General features: G+C 41.6%; 1 protein-coding gene across 12 annotated transcripts in view; it reads right to left on the bottom strand.

Moving 5' to 3' along the window:
- CFLAR (CASP8 and FADD like apoptosis regulator) overlaps nt 1–25,601 on the bottom strand; it is a 64,468-nt gene that overhangs the window by 4,100 nt on the left and 34,767 nt on the right. For 8 of the 12 annotated variants that reach the window (XM_082467170.1, XM_082467171.1, XM_082467168.1 and 5 more), the window contains 3 exons: nt 15,881–16,391; nt 13,778–13,858; nt 3,637–9,091 (listed from right to left, as the gene is read on the bottom strand). In XM_082467170.1, coding sequence (XP_082323296.1) covers nt 8,962–9,091; nt 13,778–13,858; nt 15,881–16,391 — 722 coding nt within the window. In that variant the 3' untranslated portion in view covers nt 3,637–8,961. Of the gene's footprint in view, nt 1–3,636; nt 13,859–15,880; nt 16,392–25,601 lie in introns of those variants that run through there. The other 4 variants (XM_082467177.1, XM_082467180.1, XM_082467179.1 and 1 more) reach the window with 4 other exon arrangements.

Genomic DNA, 25,601 nt, shown 5'->3' with positions numbered 1-25,601 from the left:
TACAGAAATTGACAAGCTGATCCTAAAAGTCATGGACATGTAAGGGACTTGGGAGAGCCAAAATAATCTTGAGAAAGAACAACAAAGTTGGAACATTCACACTCCCCAATTTTAAAACTTACTACAAAGTACAATAATCAAGACAATATGATACTGCCATAAGGATAGATCCGTGGAATAGAATTGAGAGTCCAGAAATAAACCCTCACATTCACGGTCAGTTGATTTTCAACAAGGATGACAAACAATTCAATGGGGGAAAAATAGTCTTTTCAACAAATGGTGCTGGATATCCACTAGCAAAAGAATGAGGTTGAACCCATAGTTCATACCATATACAAAAAATTACTCAAAATTGATCAAAGACTGAAATGTAAGAGTTAAAATCATAAAATCTTATAAGAAAATATAGGTGTAACTCTTCATAACCTTGGATTAGGCAATGGTTTCTTACATATGATGCCAAAAGCATAAGCAACAAAGAAGAAAACAGATCAATTGGACTTTAACAAAATATGAAGTTTTGTGCTGGAAAGGATACTATCCAGAAAATGAAGACAACCCACAGAATAGGTGACAAATTTTGCAGATCTTTATCCGATAAGAGACTAGTATCCAGGATACATAAACATAAAATTCAACAATAGAAAGACAATTTTTAAGGTTTTTTTTTTTTTGATGTGGACTGTTCTTAAAGTCTTTATTGAATTTGTTACAATATTGCTTCTGTTTTATGTTTTGGTTTATTTTTTTGGCTATGAGGCATATGGGATCTTATCTCCCCGACCAGGGATTAAACCCGCACCCCCTGCATTGGAATGCGAAGTCTTAACCACTGAACTGCCAAGGAAGTCCCAAAAGACAATTTTTAAATGGGAAAGTACTGAATAGATGTTTCTTCAAAAACAATGTAAAAATGGCCAATACACACATGAAAAGTTGCTCAATATCATTAGTCAGTAGGAAAATACAAATCATAACCACAATGAGATACTAATTCATGCCCACTAGGATGTTTATAATAAAAAAGACAAACAATAACAAGTGTTGGAGAGGATGTAGAGAAATTGGAACCCTCATACCCTGCTGGTGGGAATGTAAAGTGGTATAGCCACTGTGAAAAACAGTTTGGCAGTCCTCAAAAAGGTAAACATAGAGTTACCAGCAATTCAACTCTGACTTTATGACCCAACAACTCCACTTTTACATCTATACCCAAGAGAATTGAAAACATAGATCCACACAAAAACTTATACATGAATACTCATAGCAGCATCGTTCATAATAGACAAAAAGTGGAAACCATCTAAATGTCCATCAATTGATGGATACACAAAATGTGGTATATCCATACAATGAAATATTATTCAGGCATAAAACAAAATGAAGTACTTACATATTCTACAACATAGATGAACCTTGAAAACATTATGCTAAATGGAAGCAGTCAGAAGGCCATGTATTGAATGATCTGTTTACATGAAATATCCAGAATAGGAAAATGTGTAGAAACAGAAAGTGGTAATCCAGGGGCTAGGGGGCAGGGAGGAATAAGGAACGATGGCTAATAGGTATGGGATTTCTTTTTTTATTATTATTTATTTATTTAGGCTGCACTGGGTCTTAGTTGCGGCACATGGGATCTTCGTTGCGGCACGCGGGATCTTTTAGTTGCGGTATGTGGGCTCATAGTTGCGGCATGCCGGCTTCTAAGTTGCGGCATGTAATCTCTTAGTCACAGCACGCATGCAGGATCTTGTTCCCCGACCAGGGTTCGAACCCGGGCTCCCTGCATTGGGAGCACGGAGTCTTACCCATGGACCACCAGGGAAGTCCTAGAATTTCTTTTGTAGGTAGATGAAAATGTTCTGAAATTAGGTCATGGTGATGACTGCACAACCGTGCATACATTAAAAACCAAAGAATTGTACACTTTAAAAGGATGAAGTTTTATGAAATGTGAATTATAGCTCAATAGGAAAAAGAAAAAAAAAAAAGGAAGATGTAGGATATGTCACAAACAACTTTCTGATGGTTAGTTTCATGTGTCAACTTGATTAGGCTAAAGGATGACCAGAGATCAAGTGAACCTTATTTTGGGGTGCATCTGTAAGGATGTTTTTTAGAAGAGATTAGCATTTGAATCAGTAGACTACGTAAAGAAGATCTGCCCTCACCAAAGTGGGTGGGCATCATCCAAGCCATTAGGGTCTGAATAGAACAAAAAAGGAGGAGAAAGGGTGAATTTTCTATCTCTCTCTTCTTGAGCCGGGACATCCTCTTCTGCTCTCAGACTTTGGAGTTCCTGGTTCTCTGGGCCTTTGGACTCCAGGACTTCCACCAGCAACACCCCATTCCCCCATCCTGTCCCTCATCCCAACCTCCAGCCACAATCTTATTGTGTATGCATTGGAGAATCTTGAAGGTTTCTAAGGAGGAAAATGATAAAGATATGTTGAGAAAGATTCTTTGGGTTGCTGTGTATGACATGATCATAGGATTGAGAGGCTGGGGGCAATATCAGCGAGAAAGCTGTCGTCATAGTTCAGTGGAGGAGTAATGAACGCAGAGGAAGTGTAATGATGGGGATAGATGGAAAAGACATTGTAGATGCAGAACCAACCTGATTTAGATTTAGCCAGATGTAGAAACACAGGAGAGGGGAGACCAGGATGAAAGTGATGTTGGGGGTGATGCTGTTACCTAAAACTGGAGACGCAGGTAAAAGAACAGATTGGGAATGGAGGTTTTTTTATGTTTGCAGTATACTGAGTTTGAGGTACCAGAGGGAAAATGAAGTGGAAAAGTATACCAGGAGGTTGCAGGGTGAGATTTGAACTTGAAGAGTCTGTGCTTGAATATCCCTCTTGTTATTGGCATAGAAGTAGTAATTGAAGCTACAAGTTGTCAGAAGAAAAGTATATAAAGAGAGAAAACAATAGAGTGATTCTTGGGGATATCCATATTTAAGGATCAGGAGGAGAAAGATACCAAGAAGACTTGGCCAGGAAGTCCTTGATAGAACTTCTATAGTGGAACACCCTGGAGAAGTAAGAAAACAATGACGCCAGGGTCCAAGGACCACTGGTTTGGTAACTATGGTTAATGTGACCCGTGGATCTTGTAGATTTGGTAAAATGATTAAGGTGAAATCCAGATGGCAGGGAAGTATGGAGTAAATGGGAAAGGTGAAATGGATAGGGTGTAGACTAGCCTAAAATTCACATAAGACAGTGGCTTGAAAGAGAGGGACTTTATTTGAAGGGGGAAGCAGAGCTTGTTTTCAGACTGAGGGATCAAAGAGAGAGGAAGAGATTAAAGATACAAGAGACTTGAAATAATGCTCAGTCTTGGAAGAGGACTGACCTATGCCAACAGAGGGACTAAGAATCCGAGGTGAGGGACTAAGAATCGGAGGTCTGGGGCAGGAAGTCCTTACCAAATAAGGAAGAAAAGATGTTTCTTGTATCATCATTCAAATAGTGAAAAACTGGGAATGACTTAACTATCATACAGAGACATATAGGTATAGGCATGACCACATAAATGAAAAGAGAGAGAACAGTGTTAAAATATTATGCCATTTATGTTTAAAATGAATATATTGTGTTTATATATATTAAAAGAGAATGAACATTTTTAACAATAAGTAAATTTTATTTTATGTTTTAAAGTTACAATAATATGTGCTCTGTATAAAATGAAACAAAGAATACAGATGTGTTTATTCAAAATCACTGACTTTCCATATGGCTGAGTTGCTTTGCTGTGCACCTGAAACTATCACAGCATTGTTAATCGGCTATACTCCAATATAAAATAAAAAGTTAAAAACAAAGATCCCTGACTTTCCACCAACACTGGGCACATCAAGACTTAATATAGAGCTACAGTAGTCATATTAGTGAAACAATAGACAAATAGATCAATGGAACACAATAGACAGCCCAGAAACAGACCCATACAAATATAATCAACCAATCTTTGACAAAGGAACAAAGGTAACTCAATGGAGAAAAGTGTTTTCAACAAATGGTACTGGAACAACTGGACATGCAAAAAAATTAATATACAGGTCTTACACCTTTCACAAAAATTAACTCAAATTGGATCATAGACTTAAATGTAGAATGCAGAACTCTACAACTTCTAGAAGGTAACATAGGAGAAAACCGAGGTGACCTTAGGTTTGGTGATTTCTTATATACAACACCAAAAGCACAATCAATGAAAGAATATTTGGTAAGCTGGACTTCAATAAAATTTAAAACTTCTCTCTGTGAAAGACACTATTAAGAAAATGAAGACAAACCACAGACTGGGAGAAAATATTTGTAAAACATACATCTGATAAAAGACTTGTATCCAAAAGATACAAAGAACTCTTAAAACGCAACAGTAAGAAAACGACTCGATTTAAAAATGAGCAACAGGGCTTCCCTGGTGGCGCAGTGGTTGAGAATCCGCCTGCCAATGTTAGGGCACACGGGTTCGAGCCCTAGGTCTGGGAAGATCCCACATGCCGCGGAGCAACTAGGCCCGTGAGCCACAGTTACTGAGCTTGCGCGTCTGGAGCCTGTGCTCCGCAACAAGAGAGGCCGCGATAGTGAGAGGCCCGCGCACCGCGATGAAGAGTGGCCCCCGCTTGCCACAACTAGAGAAAGCCCTCGCACAGAAACGAAGACCCAACACAGCCATAAATAAATAAATAAATAATTTTTTAAAAAAGAAAATGAGCAACAGATTTGAACATATATCTCAACAAAGAAGATATACGGGGAATTCCCTGGTGGTCCAGTGGTTAGGACTCCGTGCTTTCACTGCCAAGGGCCCGGGTTCAGTCCCTGGTCGGAAGAAGACGTATGGATGGCAAATAAAGATATAAGAGTTGCTCATCATCATGTCATTAAATAATTGCAAATTAAAACAACAATATGAACACAACATTGTAAATCAACTATACTTCAATTTAAAAAATATATGATATCACTACATAGCTACTAAAATAGCTGAAATACAAACCACTAACACCACCAAATGTTGGCAAGGATGTGGAGCAAAGGAACTCCACAAAATGGTACAGCCACTTAGGAATACAGTCTTTTAGTTTTTTCCAAAGTTACACATAGGCTTACTATACAATATAGAAATTGCTCTCCTAGGTATTCACTCAAATGAGTTGAACACATATCTACACAAAAATCAGCACACAAATGTATTTATAACAGCTTTATTCATAATGCCAAAACTTGGAAACCACCAAGATGTCCTTCAGTAGGTGAATGAACAATCTCTGGTATATCTATATAATGAAGTATTATTCAGCAATAAAAAGAAATGAGTTATCAAGCTATGAAAAGACATGGAGGAATTTTTTTTTAATTAATTTATTTTATTTATTTATTTTTGGCTGTATTGGGTCTTCATTGCTGCCCACAGACTTCCTCGAGTTGCGGTGAGCGGGGGCTACTCTTGGTTGCGGTGGCTTCTCTTGCTGCAGAGCACAGGCTCTAGGTGCGCGGGCTTCAGTAGTTGTGGCTCACGGGCTCTAGAGTGCAGGCTCAGTAGTTGTGGCGCACGGGCTTGGTTGCTCCACGGCATGTGAGATCTTTCCGGACCAGTGTCCCTTTTCGAACCCGTGTCCCCTGCATTGGCAGGCAGATTCTTAACCACTGTGCCACCAGGGAAACACGACATGGAGGAATTTTAAACACATATCACTAAATGAAAGAAGTCAGTCTGAAAAGGCTATATACTGTATGGCATTCTGGAAAAGGCAAAACTATAGAGAAAATAAAAAGATCTGCAGTTGCCAGGGGCTTAGGGAGAGAGAAGGATGAATATGAGGAGCACAAAGCATTTTTAGGGCAGTGAAGCTATTCTGTATGATACAGTAACGGGGCATACATGACATTATGCAGTTGTCAAAACCAGGAACTATACAATACAGAATGAACCCTAATGTAGACCCTAGTAGACTTTCGTTTAATACTAATGTATCAATATTGTTCATCAATTGTAAAAATGTACCACACTAATGCAAGGTGTTAATAGGAGGAGAATTGTGGGGCATGGGGGAGTATATGGAAACTCTGTACTTTCTGCACAAATTTTCTGCAAACCTAAAGTTACTCTTAAAAATAATGTTTATTAAAAAGAAAAAAGGTTGGGGAGAAATGTTTGTGGAACAATTAATAAATGATCTTAATCTTCTCTTTTTTCCCTTTTTTTAAAAAAACTGAGGTGAAATCCACATAAAATGTACTATTTTAAAGTGTACAATTCAGTGGCTTTTAGTACATTTACAATGTTGTGCAACCATTACCTCTATCTAGTTCCAAAACATTTCAAGAACCTCAAAGGAGACCTTGTCCCCCTTAAGCAGTCTCTCCCCAATCCCCTCTCACCCCAGTCCCTGGCAACCACCAATCTGCTATTTCTCTCTATGGATTTACCTATTCTGGATATTTCATATAAATACCATCATACAATATGTGACCTTTTGTGTCTGACTTCTTTCACTTAGCATAGCGTTTTCAAGGTTCATCTGCATTGTAGCCTATATCAGTACTTAATTCCTTCTTATAGATAAATAACTTTCCATTGTACAGATATACCACATTTGGTTTATCCATTCATCTGCTGATGGACATTTGAGTTGTTTCCACTTTTTGTCTGCTGTGCCTACGGCTATGAGCATGTATATACGAGTACTTGTTCACCTGTAATCTACCTTTTAGGTGACCCTCGTGGGGAGTTGGATTAATCTGTGGTACTTAGTGTATACCAGCCGATATTGCAGAGGGATTTATTGAAAAGAATTTGTATTTCTTGAATGTTTGCTTATTAAGTGTGTGATAGAGCCAAAGTGGAAAAGCCTGGACCCATGGGTCTTGCAGCTTTGGTATGGCACAAGAAGGAGAAGCAGAGGAAGTGTTTCTTGGAATAGAGAGGGCAGGCTCTTGAAAAATCAGTCATTATGTTTAATGGCCTTGACTGAGTCCTACATTTCCATCTCTGGGGCTACTGTAGGCAAGGAAGGGTCTGGCTGGGAAACAAGAAATTGTGGATTTACAAGTAGTGAGTCCTTTGGAGTCATTATCTGTGGCGATCCTAAACACATGTGCAGAGTTACTGTTTCTTCTTTTTTTGTTGTTGTTGGTTTTTAAAAATATTTATTTATTTAGTTTTGGCTGTGTTGGGTCTTCGTTGCTGTGCGCGGGCTTTCTCTAGTTGCAGTGCATGGGCTTCTCATTGCGGTGGCTTCTCCTGTTGTGGAGCACAGTCTCTAGGTGCACAGGCTTCAGTAGTTGTGGCATGTGGGCTCAGTAGTTGTGGCTCGCAAGCTCTAGAGCGCATGCTCAGTAGTTGTGGCTCACAGGTTCAGTTGCTCCGTGGCATGTGGGATCTTCCCGGACCAGAGATCGAACCCGTGTCCCCTGCATTGGCAGGTGGATTCTTAACCACTGCGCCACCAGGGAAGTCCTACTGTTTCTTCTTTACATTCAGTTTTGTGTATGGATCTTTCAAGCTCTTATTCACTGTAAACCAGGTCCAAAAGCTGGTCTATACTGATGATTCAGTCAGAATTTTTCCTTGTGGATTATATCTCTTATGAGGACAGTGTCCAAATCCTACTAATGTCTTAATAAAGCATCTCCATCTCTCCAACAGAAACCACAAAAATATAAAAGGAAATAAATGAGAGCATCATACATATTAAAAACTTAGGTCAGCTCAGGTGTTAACATTACATTTTTTAACAATACATACATACATTTTTAAACAATAATTAAAAAATTAAAATGATTGCCTAGGCAAATATTTATTTTAAACTTATAACATGCATAAACATAAAAAAAACACTTTAATCAAATAACAATGTACCAGTCAGACTAGGTTAGGTTAAAAGAAATATAAACCCCACATTTTTTTCTCTCACATAAATGTCCAGAGGTAGGTAATCTAGGTCTGGTATGGTCACTCTGTTCCTTAATGTCTTCACCCAACAAGACTCCTTTCTGTTCACCACTCGGTCATCCCTACAGTGTGGCTCTTGTCCTCACAATTCAAGATGGCAGCTAGAGCTCCAGCCATCACATATGCAGTCTAGTCACTAAGACAGAGAAAGGGACAAAGGGGCGAAAGGCAAAAAACAGCTGGCTTTTAAGAAAAATTCTCAGCAACTGCCAAACAATACCACTGCTTACATATTATTTTCCAGGACTAGACACATGACCACATCTTGCTACAAGTTGAGGCTTGGACAACTAGACCTGTATTCTGTGAGGCTTTGTGCCCAGTTTCAAATTAAGACTTATATTACTAGGGAAAAAGAGAATGGATATTTGGGACAGTGAGCAGGGTCTGCCACACAGACAAATTGACAAGGCTGACCTCAAATTGTGACCTCTTGGTGGCATAAGTAACATGCTTAATCCTGAAAACTTGATCCTAGAATATGGGAGAAGAGATTCCCAGTTCAAACACTGCAGACAGAAGAAGCTGTCAAGTGACCCCTACCATGGCCTATTCATGGAAGAGGATGGAAGGTGTTGGGGACTGGAATGGAACTGGGGTTGACGAGACAGTCCTCCTAACCAGTGGCCCAAAAAAGCAGCCCTGAGACCAGGGGTCCTGCTACTGAAAAGAAGGGCTAGAGGTGAGACAGAGAAGTGAAGGCAGAGCTATAGGGAAGAGTAGTCTCTTTTAGCATCAAAGAACCAGCTACTCAAAAGTTGACAGAGGGACTTCCCTGGTGGTCCCGTGGTTAAGACTCTGCACTCCCAATGCAGGGGACCTGGGTTTGATCCCTGGTCAGGGAACTAGATCCTGCATGCATGCCACAACTAAAAATCCCTCATTGCTGCAACTAAGACCTGGCACAGCCAAATACATAAATAAATAAATAAATAAATAAACGTTTTTTTAAAAAGTTGGAGGAATTACCTAGACTTTACTTTAGAAACCAATATGCTTAAATATACAGACATAGAAAAGAGGATTTGGAAAACAGAAAGAAAAGATACCAGCCATCGTTCTGTCATCCATACACCACTTTTGGAATATTTCTTGCCGGCCTTTTGTTTTCCTGTGAGAGATATTTTTTGTTAGTTTTTGGTTTTTTTTTTTTTTGGCCACACCACACAGCATGTGGGATCTTCGCCAACCAGGGATCGAACCCATGTCCCCTGCATTGTAAGCGCACAGCCTTAACCAATGGAGCTCCAGGGAAGTCCTGTTTTGCTTTAAACGTACTTAGCTATAAAAATAAAGGCTCTGTTTATGGCTTGAGTTTATATCCTAGGCTGGGGTGACCAAGGACAAGCTACTTAGCATCCCTTTGCTCACTTTCCTCATCTATAAAATGGGAAGAAATAATAATGAGGACAATAATACCTACCTCAAAGAGCTGTTTTGAGGATTAAATGAGATAATTCATGTAATGAGCTAAGAACAGCTTTTGTAAGCCTTTATTATTTGTATATATAAGTTTAGCGGTTACATAAAATTCCAACCAGTGGACATTTTATCATAACCATGCTCCTGTTACTAAACACTTGACGAATTTTCAGTTGGGGGCTATTATAAAGTTTTAAATATTTTAATACATTTATCTATTTTATATTTAGGGCTATTACTTAAAGCAATATCTTCAGAGTCTTCATATAGATTTTAGAACATTTCATTTAAGCTGGGTTGTGGGTATGTATTCATTATATTGTTACCTAATATAATTCTCCTTTAGCATGCCTTAAATATTTCATTTAAAAACTATACTCAATGAAAAAGAATAAGGCATTTAGTAATCAAATTGCTCATATACACAAAAGTGTCAAAGAAGTAGTTGTAGACCCCACTATTAAAGTGAGAAAAATAAGTCACAAAATAACTTACATAAGAGCTGACGAAAAGACAGAGATGGGGGTTTTTACAGCTCTTCACATGCCAAACAACAGGCACCTCCTGGCTTACCACTCACCATTGCTCACATTCTCTCTGCTCCAGCTAAAAGTTACACTCATGGTTTTTGAAACATGCCTTACGTTCCCTTATCTGACCCTTCGTTTGCTTTGTTTCTTCTCCTGCAATGTATTCTCTTCTCCACCTCAACCTGCCAAAATCCTACCAATTTTCAAGGTTTGATTCAACCTTTTCAAAATAACTCCTCCACAGTGTGCTGTAATAATAACAGCTATGTTCGCGTGGCATCACCAATGCAGTCATAAAAACTCTCTCATTGGGTATGATCATAAAGGCTCTCTCATTTCATCCTCAGAACAATTCTGCGAAGTAGGCAAGGGAAGGCAAGGCTTTATTCCTCCCATCTTGTTGGCCTGCTCCTGGAATCAAAGTCCCTCTTTACTCCACCCCATACCCCTTGCCAGTGAGCAAAACACACAAGCAAACCCTTAGCACTCTTTTTCCTTGGCACCTGCGGGTTGACTAATGAATGGTATTAATAAAAATAATGTAATCTAAAGACAGAAAAGTGACAAAAGTAAACAGACAGCACAATATAATTTAATAAATATATATTTTTTGTTTTTGTCTGTTTTTTTTTTTTTTTTTTGGCCGCATGTGGGATCTTAGTTCTCTGACCAGGGACCAGAGATTGAACCTGAACCCCCTGTGGTGGAAGCACGGAGTCTTAACTACTGGACCGCCAGGGAAGTCCCAATAAATAATTGCTTTTTAAAAGGGAAGGAAAGAATAGATGGCGATTTAACAGGCTCTGTATTTTCACCGTGTCCATCAGATGGGATACGGAAAGCTATGTGGCCATACTGCCTCTCTGCGGGGGAAAAGGGTGGGGCTGGGAAGGTAGGGTAATGACTCTCAAAAACAGCTAAGAGAGGAGTATGACGCCTTCCCTGGAATGCATGCTACACATCTTCCAAAGTTTGTTCTAATTTCTGAAGGACACCAGATCGTAAGGCTGGTCGTTAACATTCTCGATCCGGCGCTACCAATGATTTTCTCTGAGATTTGGGAACAGCTCACTTAAAAGCTGTGTGCCTCAGTTTCTTCAATCATAAAATGGATGTTCTCATTCTTTTTGGCATACATTATGGTTATCTACTCCCCAGGGAAGCTCCATGCCCCATTTTTCCCTAAAAGAACCCCAGCTTTTGGAGACCATGTGCCCAAGGGAGCTGAAGCCACTGAACCCCAGTCCCAGGGGACTGAGTCTGGGCTGGTATAAACCAACCATGGTAATACCATTCCCTCTGCCAATGGTTGGTTTAAGGAAGAACATATCATGTGATTCTAGCCAATGAGAAGTGAGGGAAGGGAACTCTTGGGGAGGAGAGCTTCTGGGAAAATTTTCCTTTGATCTTAAGAAGCCACACAAGGAAGAGATGTTTTCTCTTCTGTGTTTGGGTATGATACTTGGACCTGTGGCCCTCTTGTGACTTTTAGATGACAAATTTGAAAATAAAAGCCCAAACCCTGAGATTACAGAGAGGAAAGGTGGAAAGCATCAAACCCTTGAGGAGATTGTTGAGCCAATGAATTAACCAAGCTAGCAACTACCCCCCTACCTCTGAACCTGTTGCTTAATAAGAGTAAACAAATTTTTAAAAAACTTTTTAAGTTAGGTCTTCTGTTACTTGCATCTAAAACATTTTGAATGATATGATTGTGTTTTTCAAATCTTTTTTTCCCCATTTTACTGAGAAATAATTGATATACATCACTGCATGAGTTTAAGGTATACAAGGTGATGATTACATATACTGTGAAATGATTACCACAATAGGGTCAGCTAACATTCACTGTCTCATATGTATACACTAAAAAGAAAAGAAAAAAGGAAAAAAATTGTTCTCCTTGTAATGAGAACGCTTAGGACTTACTCTCTTAACAAATTCCCTATGTATCACACGGCAGTGTTACCTCTAGTCATGATGTTGTACATTATATCCCTAGTACTTATTTATCTTACAACTGGAAGTTTGTCCCCTTTTCTTTTTGTAAATTTTTAATTTATTTTTAATTATTGGAATGAACATCATTGATGTGAATTTTCAAGAGATTATAGCTGTCAGGTGTCATTATATTATTTATTGAAAACCTAATGTCACAATATGCTATATCCTAAACTTTAATTCTTCACTGTCAATCACACTTATACACTAAACCTGCTTGCATTCCATCCATCACACCCGTCTTGTAGGTCTTATTATTGTATATCACATAGCTGACTGTCTTTTGTTCTCTCTCATTCCATTTCTAAAACCTTTCTTCCATCTCTGGTTTACCTCTACCATATTCTCTATCAATCTCATAAGTTATAGCTCATGGGATTACAGACTGTAGCTGCTCCTAAACCCTCTCTAACTAAAGATCTCATATTCATCATGTTCAGTTTTTGTGAAACATAGCTTAGGTGTGGGAGAAATCAGAGCCTACATCAAGAATCTGATATTTCAGCCTAACATTGGACAATGCACTGCAGGTGCTTACCCGTGCTTAGAGCAGTCTTTTTTTTTTTTCTTTTTTTTGGAAGTTTGTGCCTTTTGACCACCTTCCTCCAATTACTCCCTTCCCCCACCTCCGGTAACCACTGCCTGATCTCTTTTTCTATGAGTCTGGCTTGTTTTGTTTATGTTTTTGTTTTGTAGATTCCACATATAAATGAGAGCATATAATGCTTGGTATTTGTCTTTTATTTCACTTAGCATAATGACTTCAAGGCCCCTCTTATTTTTATATTTAATGCAAATATAAGTTATCTTAATAATATATAAAAATATATAAAACTAAAAAGTAATATAAATAAATACTATGCTTGTGGTTGTATGAATATGGAAAATGCTTGTCCATATTCATATGGACAAGAATATGGAAAATGCTTGTCACCCGGTCAGGATGGGACAGAGGAGGATGCAAAAGCTGCCAGGTCATTAAGATCCCTCTCAGTTTCCCTCTGTAATAATTAACACAGGGTTCTGGTTCATGAGTCCAAGGACATACATTGTTCCTGCTGGTGCCCCGAGCAATGTGAAATTCAAAGACACCCTCAGGAGTCCCACATTCATTAATACAAGGATAGAAAATTACCTTTAAAGTAGAAATAAGTGTATGAAGTGTCTGAAAACTGTTCCTTTCATACTTTTCAGCCTTTGTTGAGTGATCATGTCAAAACACATATAAACATACCCACACAGAAACATACCACTTAAAACCAACTTAAAAATATATAAATAAGTTTTTTCTTAACTTCAAGTGATTTTTTTTGGCCGTGCCTCAGCATGTGGGATCTTAGTTCCCCAATCAGGGATTGAACTCATTCCCCCTGCAGTGGAAGCACGGAGTCTTAACCACTGGTCCACCAGGGAAGTCCCTTTAAATAATATTTTAAACAATAATATTCTTTTAGGTCATGCTTTCAAATCCAAGGAGGAAAGGTATACTGATTACTGCAGAATGCCATGTGAGTCCTAGATTAGGTCATGACAGGGCAGCCTTTATGAATAAGATCAGTGCCCTTATAAGAAGAGACACAAGACAGCCTGCTTTCTCTCTGTTCTCTTTGCCATGTGAAGATACAACAAGAGGGTCATCTGCCAACCTGGAGGCGGGTTCTCACCAGACACCTGATCTACAAGCACCTTGATCTTGGACTTCCCAGTCTCTAGAACTGTGAGAAATAAATGTTTGTCTTTCTGGCTAGCGATGGAGACTGCAAAGCTAAGAGGGGCCTTTGGCTTTTCATTTGCAAGAGAGGATGAGTTTCTTTCTCAGAGTGTGCTGCAGCCAGACACAGTACCTCTCCTTAGCAGACACTCTGCTGTTCCAATCATACACCTTGCTGTTGAGTTCAATGTGGAGTTCCAGGAGTGAGTGTTTTCTGGAGGGAATGAGAAAGGCAAAAATTAATCCCACGCAAATATCAACGAGGAGACAGATTAGCATTAGGGTGAAATCAGCCAACAGATACGAAAGTGCTTTAAAATTGTTCCTTTCTAAATATTCTACAAGCTGCTTAGCAAGTGATCCAAACAGGTTTGCAGCACTCTGACCCAATGACCACAGTCCCCACCCACAGGGGCAACTGAGTTTTAGTCTGGGTACACGCCAGCCAGATGATAACCCATCTGGATCATCTATGCAAATGCAGGATGGATGTAAAAGGCCAATAATACCGTTGGCCCGTGGCGTATCTACCTTGGAAGGCTGAGTTGCCCCTGCTCTAGCCCTCCCTTTACTGCTGTGCCATCCCTGAGGAGGCTAGGGGTCCCAGGCCCTGAGAGTTATTCCTGGGGTCCCCCAAGCTACAACAGATGCCTTTCACAGGTGACTCAGAGAAATTCTAAATTGTGATTAGGGGGCAACAGAAAAGGGACTGCTAATCTTACATTTGAGGTACAGTGAGGCTTCCCTCATCCTAAATGGACACCAGGTCACCAACGTTTCCCTTAGAAAAGTATCCTTGCCAATAAACATCAAAAATGTCTAAGTTACAAAGACTTGCAGACCTGTATAGCCAGGTACCATTTTTCAGCTATCAACCTGTCAAGACTTGGGGAAATAAACGAGCACACGGTATCAGTGAGAATTCAGGGATGCAGACTCTCTCATAAAAGCTGATCTATGGGAATTCCCGGGGGTCCAGTGGTTAGGACTCGGCGCTCTCACTCCCAGGGGCCCGGGCTCAATCCTTGGTCCGGGAACTAAAGTCCTGCAAGCTGCGTGGTGTGGTCAAAAAACAAAAAGCTGGTCTAACTGTCCTAGAGGACAATCTGACGAGATGCATCAGAGGCTTTAAAAATGCTTGTCATTCAACAGCGTAATTCCACTTCTGGGAATTTTCACTTCAAGAAAACAATTAAGAATAAGCACAAATACTGAGCTACAAAGATGTTGAACACTTTCTTTTTTGTGAAAGCAAAACATTGCCCAACAACTAAAGACTTGCCAAGTAAATTATGCTATAGCCATATTAGGGACTGCTCTGCAGACATTAAAATGATACTATAGGGACTTCCCTGGTGGCGCAGTGGTTAAGAATCTGCCTGCCAATGCAGGGCACATGGGTTCGAGCCCCGGTCCGGGACGATCCCACATGCCGTGGAGCAACAAAGCCCGTGCACCACAACTACTGCGCCTGCGCTCTAGAGCCCGCGAGCCACAGCTACTGAGCCCGCGTGCCACAACTACTGAAGCCTGCGTGCCTAGAGCCGGTACTCCACAACAAGAGAAACCTGCACAATGAGTAGCCCCTGCTCGCTGCAATAGAGAAAAAGCCTGCACGCGGCAACGAAAACCCAACTCAGCCAAAAATAAATAAATAATCAAATAAATTTTTAAACAAATAAATAAAATAAAATGATGCCATAAAAATGTGATTCCTGACATGTAAAAATATACTGTTGCACAAACTAAAAGCAGGTTATAAAGTAACAGTAGATTATGATTTCATTTTGGCTTAAAAAACATCTTTATATATGATTGTATCAGTATCCAAAAAAGATCTGGAAGACAACATACCAAGATTTGGTTAACAGATTAGTTCTAATAAGTAGGATTATAACTGCTTGTTATGTTCTGCTTTCAGCATCTATATCTCATGGTTTATGTTCAGTAAGGAGTATGTATTGCGTTTGTAATAAGAAAAAACAAAACAAAAACATTTCTTAATTTTGAAGAAAAATATCCAAACCACAAGCTGACTACTATATGACCTTCTGAAGTACAAAGCATTCATAAGCTGTGCAGAGTCTATATCATACTCCCAAGGCAACCCCAACAAGGAATGAAAAATCCCTCCCCCTGAAGAAAAGGGCATCAAATATGGCACAGTGGCACTTCCATCCTGGTAGCAGAAAATAAACAACTGGGTCCAGGATCCGCCACAGCTTGGGTGGCTCACCTTTCTTTCCCCAGTTTCTGGGAGAGGCACTTCAGGTACAATGACGGTGAAGGGGAGGACCGCTCCAGCAGGGACACGTCCGCTTTGCATAGGCTCCAGAAGAAGTCAGCTTCTCGGTGAATCATGCAGGCCCCGGGCTGCCTGACCTTGAATTCTGCACTTTTCACTGATGGCCTATCCACCTCCAGGAAGCTGCTGTCCTCTAGCTGGCCCTCTGACGTCACATAGTTCTGGATAAAAAAGACCTTTGGCTTCCCTGAGAGAGAGGGGCATGCATCTGCCATGAACATCCTTCTGATATGATCCAAAGGGACCCCTGAGTGAGTCTGATCCACGCCAAACACGCTCTGGGAGCCCCCTCGGCTCACCAGGATACACACGAAGCTGTCGTAGTCTTGATGTTGGGGCATGTGCGCAACTTGGCCAAGAATGTGCATTATATTTTCCACAGTGAGATGTAAGAAACGCTTGACTTCATAGCCCAGGGAAGTGAAGGTTTCCTGAAGAATGTCTGGAAAAAACAAACAAACATGAAAAACAACACAGGAGTAAGAAAAGCTCAAGAGACACTGGGTAGCAATCCTAAACATGGTCTAATCTCCATTACTTGTCTGTTTCTGCTTTTGTGTCATAGTTTGAGGATTTAAAGGACCTAAGAACGGGACAGGAGGGATAGAATCAGCCTAAAACATGAAATATGTGACTTTCATGTCCCAGGCTCCCAGTTATGGTCTGTTCCCTGTTATACCACTTCCCCTGCCTGAGGTCACCACTGCATCTGGCCACGGGCACAGACTGAGCCCACCTCTAGTCTGAACGAACCAAGAGAGGAAAAATACTTTTTCCTTTCAACCAAAACAAAGTTGGGGATTGTTCAAAGGGCTCTTTCTTACAATAACTCACAAGTTCATAGGAATGGGTGCATTTGCAGCATGCAGATCCAAACCTAGATCCAATGGCCGCAGAAAGGGTGACCCAGGTCATGAGTTCCCTCACCTCCACCTGCTGTGAGCTGATCCGAAGGTCCCTGGATCTAAGCTGGGACCATTCCCAGACTCCCCAGCTCCTCTTATGACCTACTTCCCAGTGTAGCCTTTGATTGAGCAAGGGGGGGCCCTTGGCCAAGACGCCCTACAGCAGCGGTCCCCAAACTTTTTGGCACCAGGGAACAGTTTTGTGGAAGACTGTTTATCCACAGACTGGGGGTGGGGTGGCGTGAAGTTTTGGGACGATTCAAGCGCTTTACATTTATTGTGTACTTTATTTCTATTATTATTACATTGTAATATATAATGAAATAATTCTACAACTCACCATAATGCGGAATCAGTGGGAGCCCTGAGCTTGTTTTCCTGCAACTAGATGGTCTCATCTGGGGGTGATGGGAGACAGTGACACCCAAAGTGTGTTGCTTATGTCCAGTCTACTCCGTAATCTCATTTTGGTTGCTGTCACTGCAGAAAACCCTGCTTCACAAAGACAGGATGTTGGAAATGAAAGCAGGCTTTTCTGTGCTTTTGTGGCAATCTCAGGATATTCCGCCTTGACTTTAATCCAGAAGGTATGGAGATTTGAAGTTGTCTCAAACATAATTTTAAGGCAACCATCATTTGCGATCTCAAGCAATTGATCCTCTTCTAGCACGGACAAAGTCGATTCACCCAGCTTCTTCACAAATGGGTTGCAGATCGATTCCTTCCCAGTTTGGGGGTCTTTTGTGGTTGGGAAGTAATGCTCAAACTCTTTTGAAAGCTGAGATAGGTGATCATGCATCAGCTGAGAGAAAGAAGGCCCTAGTTCAGTCTCTTTCAAAATCTCTGCTAATGTTTGAAACATGTCAAAAATCCCAATGTTCACTCGTCACCCCCATAATTCCAGTTTGGCTTTGAATGCAGTCACTTTATCTGCCAACTTGAACACAGCTGTCGTTCTCCCCTGAAGTGACAGACTGAGTTCGGTGAGCAGGTTGAATATGTCACACGAGTAAGCAAGTTTTGCGACCCATTCTGTGTCACCGAAATGTGCTGCCAGTGGTGACTGTTTTTTCTACAAGAAATCTCTGGCGTGGCTCTCATAACTCAAAAACTCTGGCCAGTGATCTACCTTTAGAAAGCCATCTCACTTCTGTGTATAAGAGAAGACGTGTGCTCTGTGTCCATCTCCTCACAGAGGGGCACGAACAGATGTGAGTTAAGGGCATGTACTTTAACGTCGTTGATAGTTTTAACCATGTCCTGCAAAACATTGTTTAGTTCAGGTGCCATTTTTCGGCTAGCCAGCATTTTGCTAGGGATGACACAGTGAGTAGACTCACATTCAGAAGCGACCTCTTTGACCCGTAGTGAAACCAGAAAGCCGTCCAGTCATGGCAGCCTCTCCGTCTGTGCATATACCAACACAAAATGACCAATTCAGTTTTCCTGATATGTAATCATTCAAAGACTTGAATAGTTCTGCAGCTGTGGTGTTGGTTGGCAACAAAAGTGCACATAACATATACTCGTGCACATCCTCCTGAAAATATATCGCACAAAAACAAGCATTGTTGCCTTGTCAACATCGGTAGACTCGTCAACCTGGATTGAGTACCACGGTGACTCATTAATCCTCTCTAACAACTGTGCCTCAATATCCTCTGCTATTTCATCAATTTGTCTAGTTATGGTGCTAGCCGAAAGAGGAACACGTGCCACCTTTTGAACTGCAGCCTCTCCTAAAAGTTCACGACACATGTCCTTAGCAGCAGGCAGGATCAACTCTTCCCCAATAGTAAAGGACTTCTTAGCTTTAGCATTGCAGTAAGCCACTAAGAATGATGCTCTCAGTGCAGACACATTTGATGAAGTGGTAGCCTTCAATGATTGTTTCTGTTCTTCGTGTTCATGATTTTTTCTTTTGAAAAACTCCAAAGGCTTGTCGTTCTTTTTTTTTATAAATTTATTTATTTATTTATTTTTGGCTGCATTGGGTCTTCGTTGCTGCACACGGGCTTTCTCTAGTTGCAGAGAGAGGCGGCTACTCTTCATTTTGGTGTGCGGGCTTCTCTTGTTACAGAGCAGGGGCTCTAGGCGCACGGGCTCAGTAGTTGTGGCTCGCGGGCTCTAGAGCGCAGGCTCAGTAGTTGTGGCACACGGGCTTAGTTGCTCCACGGCATGTGGGATCTTCCCAGGCCAGGGCTCGAACCCATGTCCCCTGCATTGGCAGGCGGATTCTTAGCCACTGCACCACCAGGGTAGTCCCCAAAGGATTGTCTTTTAATGCAGGGTGCTTGGTCTCCATGTAGCAAAGCAGTTTTGAAGATTTCATGGCTCCGTTGGATAGCTAGTCGCCACAAATTATACAAAGCAGGCTTGGAGAATGTGAATCACCTGTTGCAATGAACCCATAATTTAAGTAGGACTCTTGGTATTTCCTTTAAAATGAAGCTTTCTTTTTGTTGGCAGTCTTAGAGTCTTCTGCTGTCTCATCATTGGGTCTTTCCCTCTTTTCAAAGAAGCTCTCCAGCACTGTTTGTTTTTTACCTATCTTGGCTAGGGTTAGCTTGCGGGCTTACCAAAACTGTGACTGAGACAAGTGCGCAGTGCGGGAAAGAGGTGTGGACGGAAATGGTAAATAAAATAATGGGTGGGCCACGCATGGACTAAAGTAAGTGTTGGATTCTGACTTAAAGCCTGCCACCAGATGCAGCTGCTGTGCAACTGAAGTACATCAACTCATTTGCCACTATAAAGCCTGCCACCAGATGCAGCTTAACTGTCACTTTCCCCTCACTGATAGGGTTTTGATACGAGTCTGCAAGCAATTGCTTTATTATGGTCTCTGTGCAGTCAAACCTCTCTGCTAATGATAATCTGTATTTGCAGCCTCTCCCCAGCTCTAGCATCACCGCCTCAGCTCCACCTCAGATCATCAGGCATTAGATTCTCATAAGGAGCGCGCAACCTCGATCCCTCGCATGCAGAGTTCACAGTAGAGTTCGTGCTCCTATGAAAATCTAATGCCGCCACTGATCTGACAGGAGGCGGAGCTCAGGCAGTAATGTGAGCGATGGGGAGCAGCTGTAAATACAGATAAAGCTTCACTCGCTCGCTTCACTCGCTCGCCTGCCGCTCACCTCCTGCTGTGAGGCCCCAGACCGGTACCAGTCAGTGGTTGGAGGGTTGGGGACCCCTGCCCTACAGGGCCCCCAGAGATTCTTCTCCTAGTTTCCAGGAATCCTGGGTTGACTTTGCCTCGAGAAGCAGTGTAAGGCAGTGGAAAAAGCAGACAAGCCTGCCTTCTAACGCTGACCTCACCACACCTATGGGCTGCATTGCTTTAAGGAAGTGGGTCTCCCTAGCTTTAAGTGGAAGTGGATACCCACCCTATGAGGATGCTGTGAAGATTAAATGAGATAATACAAATAAAGCTCCTGGTGCTCAATAAAAATATTCCCTGTTCTCTTTTTAAAAATCTTTTTGTTCATCTTCTAGAAGTTTCTATGGCCTTGGAACCCTAGAAATCCTACCCATCTACTTTGTTCCCATCTGCTCAGTTTGCCTTCATTGGAGAAGTAGGTACCGAATTGTTTCATCTTTCTAATAGCAAAGAGAGACATCTTTCTCTTCCTCATTCAAAAAGTCCACATCCTTTTGAGCTACCCTTTAAGTTTCTATTCCTTGTCTGAGGGATGCCTTCAGTTCTTAGTCCATTTTCAGAGCAGAAAAACCATTCTGTCCTAAGCCCAGAGGCTAAACAAGAATCTCCTAATTCAGGTTGTCATCCAAACTATTAGCCACTTCTCTGGATTTGCTTCCCTGTCTCATGACTATGTACCCACTTCTCTTCCTCCCCTGGGGTATGACCTTCCAGAAGACTACGACTGCATTCACCCCAAACCAAACAACATGGTAGTAATCAGAGTACCTATAACTTCCACCAAGGAACAGAGGGGTCCTATCTCATACCAGTTTAGGCATCACCCAAAGGGGTCAAGGCGAGATAAATACCTGAAGGTACATATAACAGTTTACTACAAATTCTCAATTCTCGACACTAAATGGGAACAATATGAAGTATGGATAGACAAATAATTCAGAGACTCACAGCTTCAACCAATAGTTTCAACTGTCTTGTCTTGCCAACTTTACCAACCACTAATAAACTATAAAAGTAAAAGTAAGCAATCACAATTTCTCTTCTGGCTTCTCAGCAGGAAACAGGAAAAAGATTAAAAGTTGGAAAAGAAACACAGCCTTGGGTTAACAAAAATCTGGAATCTAAGCAGCCACTGGACAAATAAGAGCTGGCTTGTGTGCTCTTAATTTAATTCACCCAGCCTATGAGCAGTATCTGGACACAATCACATAGAGCCTTGTAGAACATTCCACTCAGGAGACCCACATCCTGCCAGATATGGCGGTTTTAAATAAGTCCATGATTCTTTGACACTCCTCCCTTAAAAAGATAGAGCATAATTCCCCTCCCCTTGAATGTGGACCAACTTGGTAACTCGTTTCTAATGAATGGAATGTGGCCGAAGAGATACAACGTGACTTCCAAAGCCAGGTCACTGTGGAACAACTCACTCTGGGGGAAGCCAGTTGCCATGTCTTGAGAACACTCAATACAGGTCCCCAACGCCACGTGGAGAGGCCTCCATGGAGAAGAACTTAGGCCTTGCACCAACCAGCCACGTGACTGAGTACCTGAGAAGCCCCTCCAAAGCCAATCAAGCCTTCAGATGACCCCAGCTGACATCTGACCACAACCTCCCAAGAGACTCAGGGCCAGAACAACCTGGCTAAGCCACTCCTAAATTCCAGACCCACAGAAACTGTGAGACATATAAATAAATTCATATTGTTGTTTTAAGCTACTAAATTTTGGAGTGATCTGTACACATTATCAGATAAATAATTCACCAGGTAAGTCAACAAAAGGGAATGATAATAACCATTCCCTAAGAATGTAGTTAGGCTACTTACTTTTCTCCTTCTGCCTGGGCCATAGGTAAGGGTGAAAAAAATGAATTTGTATATATATATATATATATATGTCACGTCATAATGAAGAGATATAAAAAAGGTGCCAACCTCCTTAAACCCCTGTGATAAGTAAGTATTATCAGGAAATGACAGTTGCGGAAAACCTATTAAATACCTCACTTGTCCACATAGGATCTCAGAGTGGTAGAAAAGGCGTAGCAGCACCACCCACTAGGCATGGCTTCTGAGGGTGTAGGCAAGGCTTCAGTACCCAGTTCTGCGCTCAGGATGAAACAAAGTGCTGTACCATGTGAGAGAACCTGGACTAGGACCCCAGTGCCATCCCCACTGCTTTAGTCCAAACTCTCCCTTTCAGGAGTCACACTCTCCAGTCATGGAGCATTCTCTCCTCTAGGGGGCAGAAGCAACCAGAGAAACACCAGACGCAAAGCTCTTTTGTTTACTTGTTATCTCAGGCTGGCTTGCTCCCCTCAAAAGCCTCTTTTCACTGATAGGTTTACTCCCTTATCAAAGTCCTTGAAAGAAAGCCACAGTCTCCCTTTCCATCCTGATATGCAGAGGTCTGGACAGAACACATGCTGTCCTGTGCCTTAATCTCTTTTCTTTATCTGGGCTCCCCGCAGGTTCTGACTGGAGCAGCCGCTGGGCTGTCGCAAGGCAGTCAGCAGGCAGCTGCGTGATCCGGGTGAAAGAGGAACAGTCTTGGAATCACAAGATCTGAGTTTCAGTCCTGGCTCTTCCACCCACTTACTGGTCTGAACCTTGCCTGGTCCTGAAAAAAAACTAACTGGTCCTGAAATAAAACTAACTTACACTAGCAGAAGAGCTAAGAAGGAGATGGGAATCTGACGTCTAGGGCAGGAAGTCCTTACCTAATAGAACAGAAGGAAAAGGGCTAAAAGCTGGAGGTGAACCCAAAAGCCATACAGGTCCCCAAGGCCAAGTATAAGGCCAATCAGAACACCAAATCTGGATGGGCCTCAGACCAAGACGGAACATCCCTTAAATATCCCTGTGGCAACAGTCACTCAATGGACACAGCCTGAAGTCATCACAGCTGGCATTTCCCATTAACAGCACATCTTTCCTCTATCAGTTGGTGAGGACTGATGCCAGCTGTTGTTCTTTCTTGGGCCAGCAAGAACACAGATATAGCCCAGTCTAATTTACAGGAACAAGGGGGTTGTGACAGTGTGACTTTGAACAAATTACATCTGTAGTTTATTCATATATAAAATGGATCAATACCAATGCCTATACCGTGTCCTCCAGAAGGTGGCTGAGAGGACCCACTGAGATTTCTGTCAAGATGCTTTGCAAACTGTTGAGTGCTTATTCAAATATATTAGTTTTAAAGAATATAAAGGCAGCCACTACACCACAAATCATGCAGCCTGCCTGCGATGCCTCTCTTGCATGGCATATACCTCCTTAGAACCCAGAGGGAGGTCTCTACAGCCTAAACTAAAATGGACTCAGAGCAGCCAGATTCTGTGTCCCATGTATCAACAGTAACTTCCTTGTCCTTACTTGCAAATAGGGGAAGAAAAACGTGGGTGTTGAGTTTGGAAAATAAAGCTTCAACCAACCGCATTAGTCCCACTTCTCCTTCTACCCACCTGGGAAACCCCACTCCTGACCCAGCGCTATCTCTGTAAAATTCACCTGCTCCTTTATTAACTTCCTGAAATGATAAGGGATTTCTTCTGGCCTTGAAGTTAGTACAGGGCTGTTCGTGAAGGGCTAGGATCAGCATTACCCACCCGTTTGGGGACTACTGAGATGAAATCCAAAGAATTAAATAAAATGTCATGACCTCATTCATTTAGAATGTGTTTTGACCAAAAATGAGCTCACATTTATCTTGACACTATCTAAAAAAAGGGATTCATTACATAAATGTATAGAATAAATAAGAAAGAGGGGATGCTTCATCAGTCTATTCACGATCACTTATTGAGTACCTTTAATAAGCCCAGCTCAAATTACTATAAAGCACATGAATGGAACACAAGTGGGCAGGATATTCTTAGTGGAAAGGGGAGTTTTGAGGTCAAATGTGAATGAGAAATGCAAGGTTGACAAGACTTAACCAGGTTTCGTTACAGGAACACTGCTCGGAAACTCTAAGGCCAACATTCACTGCAAATCTCCTAAAGAGGAACAAATTATTTCTTAAACTCAATTGACCCCAAAACTCATGTTTTACAAAGTTCCTCTTCCTGTGTTACAGAAACACTGTGATGAGGGGATACAGATGAAGTGTACAATGTAGTTCCTGTTCTTCAAGGAGCCCATAATCTTGCTAGAGAAGCAAAGTGTATAAATGTGCACAAAACAATGAATGACATGTCACATAGAACAGTAGGATTTTAGGTAAAATAGGAGATCAGAGTAGGGAAGGTCAGTGTGGTCTGAGACACCTGGAGAGGAGATTATGGGAAAGGTGTAATTCAGCTGCGGCTCCAAAAACAAACAGGGCAAAGGAAAGGCCCCCAAGTGGAAGGATGATGGTGAATAAAGACAGAAGAAAGAGTGAGGGAGGAAGCGGGGTTGGGGGGAGTGGGGCTTGTATAAATCTGACTTTCCATTTGTTCAGGGACACCCACAATCGGGGGTGTTACTGGACAATCCATATACACTCGAAATTATAAACTACTTTATAGATGTCTTTTTTTTTTTTAAGCACAGATGATCACTAGTAAATCCTTCTGGACTAGCTTTTCTTAGGAGAAAACAATATCAATAATAAACATGTCAAGAGAGGCTTCTGTGGTCCCTCAGGTGGCCTAAAAGTCCTCTGCTTTTCCACGTACCCACCACTCCTTATCCACAATTCCAAGACCCCAAAAGCTCTGAAAAACTTAGGTTCTTTTCCCTGACTCATTTTGTGGCAAAACCTTTCCTGAACTGATGAGAAGCTATTTACAGTCTTTATTCCACTTAGTGTAAATATCCATTCCTTTTGCTGTAGAAATAGTCACATATTTGATTATGGGGTACTGCCCTAGACCCCACTGGAATGTTCTATAAATTACAGTATATGGACCATGTCATCTTTCTAAACTCCTAAAACTTTAAAATTTTGAAATGCAAGGGTCTCCAATAAGGGATCGTGGACCTATAATTCTTTATACCCTAGCTTTATGCTGTCTGTGAAAAAAGGGTTTGCTATGTAGCACTGATTTAAAGGGAAATTTCATTAGTGATGCTAGGTTTCCAACTGAATGGCTGCTTGATCTCAGAGGATAAGAATGCCCAGAAAAAAAAGCATACCACCACAGACTTCCTGGTCTTTTGCCCCCAGGGAAGCTATCGTTAATAGTCCGCTATTCCCACAGGAGTTAAGAGGGGAGACTCCACTTCCTTGGCACTCAAGCTGGCAGGCAGCAGTAGCCGCTCCATGGGAACAAAGCCTCCATCTACCATCTCATGTGTCACTTACCACGTGTCTTCAAAGCTCAGGAGCAGAGGCCACAGTGGCTGCTCCGATTCCCCTTGCTGAGATTTGTTTACATCTATCAGTGCAGGAAAATGCTACTGATTTGGGTTTTTGCCCATTCCATTAAGGGAAAATGAGGAAAGGAGGCTGGGTAACCCCAAGGAGCAGCCAAGCTCCAATCAACACCACTGCAAAGCTCTTTCCAATCAACTTCGGGCTTTCAGGACTACTGCTGCTCTGTAAGAAGAGGAAGTTTACTTACGCAAGATTTCCCAGGGAAATGTGCAGCATC

The sequence above is a fragment of the Balaenoptera physalus genome (assembly GCF_965194825.1).
Source record: "Balaenoptera physalus genome assembly, chromosome: 6".
NCBI lineage: Eukaryota > Metazoa > Chordata > Mammalia > Artiodactyla > Balaenopteridae > Balaenoptera > Balaenoptera physalus.
This window is presented reverse-complemented; position numbering and strand designations above follow the sequence as displayed.